Here is a 9,401-nt window from a genome sequence, read left to right on the forward strand (position 1 = left end):
TCTCCAACCACCTTCTGCCTGTGGTGCAACTCGGGCCTGGTCAGCCAAATACACTTGGCCCATCCACCCCCACCGTGGACTTGTTCTAATTTAAAAGGGAGTTGGTCACACACAATCAGTTTATCTCCGCTAGTAAAAGTCTCCTCACTTACTCCAAGTCCTACCAATGTCTGCTTCTTGCAAACCTAATTCGCAGCCTCCTGTCAGAGTGACACAGGTCCGGATGACCGAGGGCGATGGGAGCAGGTGACACACTTTCAGGATTTGTGAACCCGCTCGCTGGGCACCAAGTCTGCGCAGCAAGGCGGTTGCCGTGTACCTTCGGAGCCCCGCACGTGTCCCTGCTTTCAGGAAGGCACTCCTGCTCTCTTGGACAGGCCCATGAGAACGTGTCTCCCACGACCAACTCGAGACAAAGACTCGGCCTGGGCGGCCATCCGGGTGATCCGGCAGGGCTGGCGGTGGCCTGAAGACGGGCCCGCAGGGTCTCAACTCAACGTGACTCCTCACCCTCGAGGCTGGCGGCCCAGGAAACCAGGGGGAAGTTCTTTCATCGACTCGGCAGCACATGCAGCAAAGCCAGGCGAATTGTTCACATGTGATCGCTCTCATTTAGCAACGACATGAAGGGCATCTGTGCTCACAGGGTGTGAAGCGGTGCTTTAAGGAGCGCGATCAAAGGAGAGAAAAGGCACTGATGGGCACAACAGACAAGTGGCGTAGGGCCACCCAGCCCCGTGGCCGTTGGGTGGGCGGCCAGAGGGAAGGTCCATTGCTTGTTTGTGTGTGTGGTGCCTCTTTTAAAACCCAGCACAGTGCAGATGAAATTTACAGCCGCATAAACCAGCACACTAACTTTATAGCTTCAACCATTTATACTGCTTTGGTTCGCTAATTTTTTTTCACATACCTTTTATGTTACAGTCTCTGTTAACTTTTGTACACATTTCTTATGTCAGGGTTCTGGAGGTAAACACCATCCAAAAAAGTCATGGTTAGGAATATTATCTCCAATAAATGATATGCAATGAGTACAAAGACCTGCCTCTTTCATGAGATGAAAGGAGAAAAAATACCTTGTTAAAAAATGTCATATGCTCACAGTCCAATCCTTTCCTCTGAGAGCCTACAGAAGGCCCTCCTGCATGAGGTCTCTATCTGTCTCTCAGTCTCATCCATCCGTCCATCACCTCTCTTCACAAAGGAGAGGGCCTGCGCGGAGAAGAGGGTGGAAAGGAGGGTGTATGTTTGAACCTTCATCCCCAAATCCCCATATCTAGGATGGCAGCGAATAATAAAACCTAAGCATGACAAAGAGGGAGGCAAGGAGGGAGCCAGAATACGTTCATGCACACCAGGCAGGAACAGAACAAACTACTCTAAAATCAAACTACAAAGCTCACCTTGTTTACATGAGAAGAATCCAAAAAACAAGTGAGCAGGCACAGTGACATGAACATCAGACGAGACTGAATCAGATTAAGCAGCACTTATCCAGAATGAACATCTAAGGCGAATGGGTGTCTGTTTACATACGGCATCTCCAGCCTCTGAGAAAGGAGGGCCGGACATTCCAGGAGAAGAGATGCATGCAGTGGACATGGCGGGCCTTTGATCTCACCACTGGCCCCAGGGCAGCATGTAGACCATGAGGCAGCCAGTACATGAGCCGCGCTGCCCAGTGAGGAAAGGGAGGGGAGCTAGCGTACATCAAACAGGGCACCCAAACACACAGACTAGACCTTTCTGGATGCTTTATGGCAGTTCTCAACCTGTGGGTCTCAGCCCTTTTGGGGGCCAAACGACCCCTTCACAGGGATCGCTGGATTCAAAACAGTAGCAAAATGACAGTGATGAAGTAGCAATGAAAATAATTTTATGGTTGGGGGTCACCACCACATGAAGAACTGTATGTATTAAAGGGTCATGACATTAGGAAGGTTGAGAACCACTGCTTTACCGGGGAGGGAAAAGTGGAATATTAAGGCATACGAGAAACCGCAAATCCCACATGGAATCCCAACTCCTTAGCAATGACGGTTGCGGCCATCAACACGAGTGGATTACGTAGGGACGACAAATGGAAGTCTCTATCACACCCATGGCACTGGCTCCAAATATCTTGCTCCCTAAAATCCACTGCACAGACCCCCACCCCCCATGAGAAGTTTCAATTCAGAGAGTCTAAGCACATTGAGAAAATATCCCAATTGAATCTCTTCATTGAGCAAATTTAGAAAAATTTCCTTTGGGTGTATGAGGTGGGAGAGGTAACAACTACAGCAGTGCTGAGAGGAAAGTTCATAGTCCTAACTCTGCATTAATAAAAAATAAAATTTCAATGTCCAACAGACACCAAAAAATAAGGTTAGAAGGAAAGACATAAACAAAGAAAACAGAAGGAATGAATTTGTGGAAGTGGAGAATTGAAATTAGGAAAAAGACAACTAATGCTACCATGGCCTGCTGCTTTGAGGGAAATTAAAGCATGCGATAAACCACGCTGAATTCCGTTAATAACACTTGACACAATCGCCCCAGTGATGGGCTCAACACACCCATGTTGATGAAGACAGTACAGGAGAGGGCAACAGTGCGCCACTCAATTCCCGAGAGTCGGAGCCAACCCCGCCCGCAGCAGCCAACAACAATCCAGTGGAGGAAAAAGGCTGCACGTGAGCATGTCCTATCCAAGTCCACCCTAATCCAGCGAGGTCCACTTGGGAATAGAGGGATACCAAGAGTATCCTTAGTGTCCTTGGGAAGCTAAGGACGGTTTGATACCAACAACCCTAATGACCCATGTCACCACATTGAGGGGTCAGAGGGTAGGGTGATGATTGCCAGAGGTGCTAAAAAGACACTGGGTTACCTACCTAGTTTACTCTGTCAGCCCCTGGGCTGGTCACCTAGTTCTGCCTTACCAAAAGCATACAAGTGAGCGTGTCTCAAGAGCAAAAATGGACTCACCGTTCAGGAGGGTGGACATCTGAATACACTTGTCGCCATCTCTGTCCCCAGGTCCCCTTGTGCCCAGTCTTCTCAGCCTCCAAGAACTCAGAAGTGAGGTTTAAGGACACTTTCTGCTCGGGTTGGGCCTCATACATGCTGACAAAGGAAGGGGGTTGGGGAGATAACATGAGACAATTCATAACAATTCAAAACATTTAAAAATCTGAATAAGAAACCAGCGGTCTTAGAGGTGATTGTTCGTGGGATAGCAAATTCACAAATACATAGCCGTACTTTCTAGGTCGTGGTTTTAGGCTAAATTAAGCTCCATGACCCAAGATCTACCTCTGTCCTACTCACATGTCACAGCCATGCCAGGTGGCCTCGGCCCATCTCTGGGGGGCCCTGGGCTGCCGGAACAGCTTTCAGACGCCCCAGAAGCTAGAGTGGCATGGTGAAGGGCAGCGCCACATGGGGAGGCTTGGGACCTTGGCTCCCAAGGGACAAGCGCCATCCCTACTCACCTGGCACTCACACACAGCAGGCACGTCCCAGAGGGTCAGGTTGGGAATGTGCTCTGACGAAATTCAGAGGGGTCTTTTAAATCCCATCTAGCCAATGCAGAGGGACACTCGCTTATTCAGAAGGTGGAACACCACGGCAAACACTGCAGTACTCCCGTATCCACGGACGGGACTCTTATCCGCCCTGGAAACCCTTTTCCTCAGCGGGGATTCCAGACACTACAGCTGAAGACCGCCAACATCGGTGCCATCGCCCGGGGCGCCTTTTCTCCATACCCTCCCTCAGCGCTCTACCAGCTTCAAGTACCTGCTCGCCGGTCTCCCACACAAACAGACCCCTGTGGCCAGTCTTCTGGCCAGCACCGGTCAGTGGAGACGCACAATGGATGTGTTCCACTCGTCCAGGCTGGGGAGCTGTTTTCATTCTAGAACACCATTCTCAGGCCACGCTGGTCAAACACTTAGCTCGGCCCCGAGGTGAGGGCTGGCACGGCTTCTCTTTAGTGGACGTGTTGTGTTAGCCACCGGGGTTGATGGTTTTGAGGGCTTTCTAGGGCCCTCAAGCCAGTCATTGCCCTCCCCCGCACCACTGACTTTCTGGGCCAACTTCTAAAGCCCCACTACCCCACACTGGTGGCTTTTGGCTGCCACCCACAGGCGTGGCTGCAGGTCCCTCGTACATGTCTGTAAATGGCAGGTCAACACCCAAACGCTCGGCTGGAGAGGAAACGCTGCCTCCCGGCAAAGGCAGCCCTTGGCCCATGGCTGTGTCTTCCACCGTCCAGTCTGGGGCTGCGTATGTTCAAACACACTCTCCGCCAGGCTCCGATCTGACTGAGCAGAGACGGCACGCGGGGCTTGGACTCAAGGCCAAGAGCCGAGGAGGGAACTTTCGGAGGTGCCAACCTCCAGCAAGGGCGCAGGCCTGGCCAAGCCCACGGCAGGCCGGACGCGGGGCAGCGAGGTCAAAACAAAGCACAGGCAGGAGAGGCAGCTTGAGACCAGCTGGGGGGCCAGGGGCGGGAGGGCTGGCGTGGATGTTGGTTGTGATGCCCGTCCATAAATACTAACTTTCCTAACTTCAAAAAGCACGTGAGCATAAGGTCTCCCATCTGACAGACACCCAGTGACACCCCCACCACCACACACACTTAGGTAAAAAGATGTATTTCAAAGTGGGAACAGTTGCATGTTACAATAAAGTCACTGTGAATCTTCATCTAAATAAAAAATCAAACCGTTGCCCTCTGAGGTGGGGGCTCTTCGCGCGGCCTGTGGCCCTCCAGCTGTGTTCTGCTCCCAGTGCCTCAGCGCTCAGCAGGTGGACTTCTTCAGCGTCTGCTGCCTCTTCCTTTCTTCCAGTAAGGAGACTACGTTCTAGACAAATGGAGCAGGCAGGGGAAGGTGACCCTCGGGCTGGCGGGCTCTGCAGGTGCTGAAAGGTACTACGGGGTTAGTTCGGAAAGGTGAAGGTCCCAACCTGTCTGTCAAACACTCTGGCCATCTCGAGGACACCTTTGCCAAACTGGAAGAGACAAGAAGAAGGAAGGAAAGGGCAGGCGGGATGTTGTTTATCTGTACTGACACCCACACGGGCATCTCCAAGGATGTGTGGGACAGCCCCATTTTCATTCTATTTTTCTGACTTCCCAAAGGGAAGTGTGTCTGTCTGTCTGTCTGGGAAGAGGGGGTCATCTACCTCGTTTTTCACGCCTGCATCCGCCCCTTTGTCCAGCAGCAGCTGCACCAACTCCTCGTGGTTATTTAGCACGGCCACCTAGAAGGCAAAGGGGGAGGGGTGAGCCGGCCGGGCCCAGGAACCTTGCAGGGACAAGCACGTGGCCTGCAGGCACCACAGCCACACTGCTGTGTGCTGTGTGGCCACAGCCCGCCTCTCTGCGTGAAGATGTGGGACACATGCAGAGGGCGGCCCCTCCTTTGTTTTCACAGGTCTGTTGGCCCGGGGCTGGGGCCAGAAACCCCTAGAGAGAGAGTTGCCAATGGGCAGGGACAATAATTCTCACGAAGCCATAACAGGCCAGTGGGGACAAGATTACAACCAGACCCCAGGGCTGCTCCAATTCCCCAAGATTGTCTCCTGATAGGAAAATAAAAAATCTCTGCCTTTACTCCAAACCCAGCCCCAGGCCATCTTCGGGAGGAGGACATACCATCAGCGGGGTCTTCCCATCCTTGTCTTTCACGTTCACGTCCGCTCCAGCCTCGATCAGGAGAGAGGCGACATTCTGGTTCCCGGATACCGCGGAGATTCGCATGAGGGGCGTCCATCCCAAGCCAGTGTCCACCACGTCTACCTGGGAGGCCGGGCCGAGAGCCACTCTTAGCTCTGTTTCCCCCCCTTAAAATTATGCCCCTTAAACCTAGAAGGAGGGTCTGCCTGTCCAAATCCCCCTGGACGGGAGTGGGCAGCACTATACTCTCAGGGTCCACACATGTAGATGCAGTGAGAAGATCCATGGGGACCACGTTTAGAGCATGGGGCTCCCCCAGGCTTCCTCATTCCTATGCAGCAGAGGGAAGGTGGGAGAGAAAGTACCGTGAACGTAATCACCGAGTCTCAGCTCCTGGGAAACTGGCCACTGCTGTTGCCGCCGCCGCAGTCGCGGCTGCAACCTCACCTCACTTCCTGCCGTTTCTTGGGCTTGCCTGCCCATCTCCTAACCCTTTCTGTAGTCAGGGAAGCGGCACACACCGTATACTCACCGATACGGAGCCACTTGGGAGACTGACCACTGGCTGCAGGGCCCACGCTCCACTCTGACACGATAGCCGGTCCAGCACCCTCTCACTGACACAGTGGGTCCAGTAACCCAGTGGCCACCTCCCGGGAGCCCACTCTGCAGCAGGACCTCCCGGAATGGTGTCAAGGAAGAGTTCGCCAACCCAGGAAGAGTGGGGTTGAAAGACACACCCCAATTCTGACCCACAACCTGCTTCTGTTGGTCTGGAATTCCCAGCGAGCGGCTGCCTCGAGGGGCTTGGGGCGTGCAGTGGGTTGTGTGTTTGAGGTCCCCTCCTCCTCGTGACACTGGGCACTTGTCACTCTCTGGCCCATAGGCCGCAGCCCACTAGGTGTGGAAAACCATCAAATCCTTTTGTCACCTCTAGTGCTGTGCACGTTTCCCCCTGGCTTTGGCACACAGAGTCTCTGAGTCCAAGGGGAAGCAGGGATACAGGTTTTCCCCTGTGGTTTCCAATGAACCGGATCGCTGAGATGGCAAACTCCCTTCCCGAGGTCACCTGGCTCATTGACTAAGGAAGTGGTTCTCCCCTGACCGACGACAGCCAGCCACACTCAGCGTTACAATCGTGCTAAGTGGTAGGGGGGCCCAGGTCTTCCACAGCCATTGGGGAGTCCATGTGGATGTCACCTGTCCCCGCTCAGCAGTCAAAGCGGGCACATCCAGGCCTATACTGTCCCCTGCACACTAGCTCCAGCACACTGCGGCCATTCCGAGGTCACCCACCTCTGAGCCCACAGGACCTGTCTCCTCCCACTCCCAACACCCAGTCTTCTGTCCTCTTGACAATGGCTCACCTTCACTATCTACTAGACCCCTTGCCTGGGACCAAGAGATGATCAGGGGTCACCATAAAGAATGGCAGCCCAGCTGCGGCTACCACCGGTCACCAGTGTGGCCCAGCTGGCCGAGAGGACGGCCGATGGTCTTCTTCGGGCCTCTGTGCCTCTCTCTGACATACACCGTTTGAGAGCCACATGAGAATCATGGTAAAAATGAATTTTCTCAATGGCGGAGATGTTTCACTCCAGAGAGCCTATAGGTCCCCGGCTCCCCCTGGGGCAGCAGTCACCCTTCAGAGACAACCCGAAAGGACCCCAACACCGGCCAGGACATAGGCCTGGCTCCAGAGTCCAGTGTTCTTCCCAGGGGCCCCCTGCCCTGGCAGCATGCTGTCCGTCACACCTGGCCTGGGGCTGAGGTTTCTCTTGTACACCTGGAAGGTCTGGAAACCCGTGTTCAGAGTTCTTCCCCATGACCATACAAGGGCCACTGGACAGGACGGTCAGAGCAGCCCCACCGGGATCTTGGGAGAGGCCGACCGCCATATCTCTCCTGAGGAGTGCAGCTGGGTTCAGACTACTGACCTCCGGGCTGGCAGCCAAGCAGCACTCCAGCTACTGTGTCACCAGGACACCACTAGTTCTACATGCCCACCTCTTTACACATCACACAACGCCACACCTGCGTGACAACAGTCAGCCTGACTCGTTGGGGTGGGAGTGGGGAGGTCCCCCTCAAGGGAGGGAGGAGCCCTGGCCCCACAGGGCTCTCCCACGGGGTTCCAGAGGTGGCTCACTGGGCGGGCCCTGCTTTTGAGCTGCCTCTGGGGGAACTCGACCCTGAACCTCTCGGTTGGTGACCGAGTTCATCGACACTCACACACGCCCCCGCCCGTGGCTCCCGGGGACCCCTACCTCACAGCCATCCTGGACCATCCACTCGATCACTCTGCAGTGACCTCCGTCTGCCGCCCAGTGCAGAGCCGTGCAGCCTCCTCGGTCTCGGCTGTCCCAGGAGGCGCCGTGCCTTCGGAGGTACTTCACGACGTCCAGGTGGCCCGCGTAGCAGGCCAGCATGAGGCTGCAACACAGGAGCGCCGGCACTGGACGGGGAGCGCAGGGGGCCCAGTGGTCAGCCCGCTGCCTGGCCGCCAGACTCAGCTCACGCCTGCCGCCACGCTGCTGGGCGAGGGGCCAAGTCGATTTTGATACTCAGGTGGACCCTTGTAGGTGGACTCTGCAGGACAGAACTGCCTCCCGGGAGCCCCCCCTTGGATGCCATCTTGATGGGAGCTGACTGCCAGCCCCTTTTCTGGGGCCACGGGGTGGATTCCAGCCTTCCACCTTTGGGGTCAGCTGTCCCACTTCTGCTCCTGCTGTGGAAAAGTTCAAGCTTCTCGTCGGCTGAACCCCGGAAAGCAGGGCCGACTCACAGCCAGAGCCGGCACGGGAGGGAATTCATTCCCTGACTCAGTTTTTAATTTCCTGCATGGATGTTGGCCGTTTTAAAGTGTCTGCTTCTGGGGTCAATTTTAGTGATTTTTTTTTTCTTCTTCAGAAAGTATTGTTTCAATTAAATTATTGCATCTCTTTATAAGAACAGCTTCATATCTGGTGTTGGGGGGGGACATTAACAGACATCTCTTCCCAATCATTCTGATTTCTAATTCATCAATTTCTGTGTTTTTTCCTATATGCCTCTGTGTTGTTCATTTTCCTGCTTTCTAAGTTGATTGCTTAGGTCTACCTTGATCAAAGAGCTGGTACGAGTTGCTTAGAAAATGGCATATTCATTTAGAAGTGGTGTCCAAACCGTTTCTTGTTTCAATCTACTTTTGCCTGTGTGCAGGGAGGGTGTCGCTGCCTATGCTGACTCATGCCACCCTATAGGACAGGGTCGACCTGTCCCTGAGGGTTTCCGAGGCTGTAACTATTTATGGGAATAGAAAGCCTCATCCTTCTCTCATGGAGCATCTGGTGTTTTCAAACTTCTGACCTTGTGGTTAACAACCCGACTCGGGACCACAAAACCACCAGGGGACGTGGGCGGAATCTCCGCTCTCATAAGTGGCCGTGTGCAGCACCTGCGCGCCCCGCTCCACACCTCCCTGGCCTGCAGTGCACATACCTCAATCTGCAGCGAGGTGCAAGCTCGCTGCACAAAGGCTCTGCATTCTGCCCGCCATCCTGCTCAAGACCAAGCCCCGTGCATTAAATCTGTGAGGCCAGTGATGATCCTGTACGAAAACCTCGTGCAGCGTCTGGAAACATTCTTACAGTGACAAACAGCCTACAATGGCTTTCCTGTTTGAGGATGGTTTCCTTTGTCCTTGTGATTCATGAACTCTCGACCAGGTTCCCGGGGCTCTCTCATCAGCTTC

The 9,401-nt window shown here is 54.1% G+C and overlaps 1 protein-coding gene across 1 annotated transcript in view; it reads right to left on the reverse strand.

Annotated features, from left to right (window-relative positions):
* Positions 1 to 4,627: 4,627 nt before the first annotated feature.
* FANK1 (fibronectin type III and ankyrin repeat domains 1) overlaps positions 4,628 to 9,401 on the reverse strand; it is a 20,370-nt gene continuing 15,596 nt past the window's right edge. Inside the window, exons 7-11 of the mRNA XM_004701238.2 lie at positions 7,936 to 8,101; positions 5,648 to 5,791; positions 5,176 to 5,253; positions 4,957 to 5,001; positions 4,628 to 4,853 (exon numbers count right to left, since the gene is read on the reverse strand). Coding sequence (XP_004701295.1) covers positions 4,791 to 4,853; positions 4,957 to 5,001; positions 5,176 to 5,253; positions 5,648 to 5,791; positions 7,936 to 8,101 — 496 coding nt within the window. The 3' untranslated portion in view covers positions 4,628 to 4,790. The remainder of the gene's footprint in view (positions 4,854 to 4,956; positions 5,002 to 5,175; positions 5,254 to 5,647; positions 5,792 to 7,935; positions 8,102 to 9,401) is intronic.

The sequence above is a fragment of the Echinops telfairi genome, unplaced genomic scaffold, assembly GCF_000313985.2.
Source record: "Echinops telfairi isolate 266 unplaced genomic scaffold, ASM31398v2 ScPeMD7_70;HRSCAF=299, whole genome shotgun sequence".
In the NCBI taxonomy this organism is placed as follows: domain Eukaryota; kingdom Metazoa; phylum Chordata; class Mammalia; order Afrosoricida; family Tenrecidae; genus Echinops; species Echinops telfairi.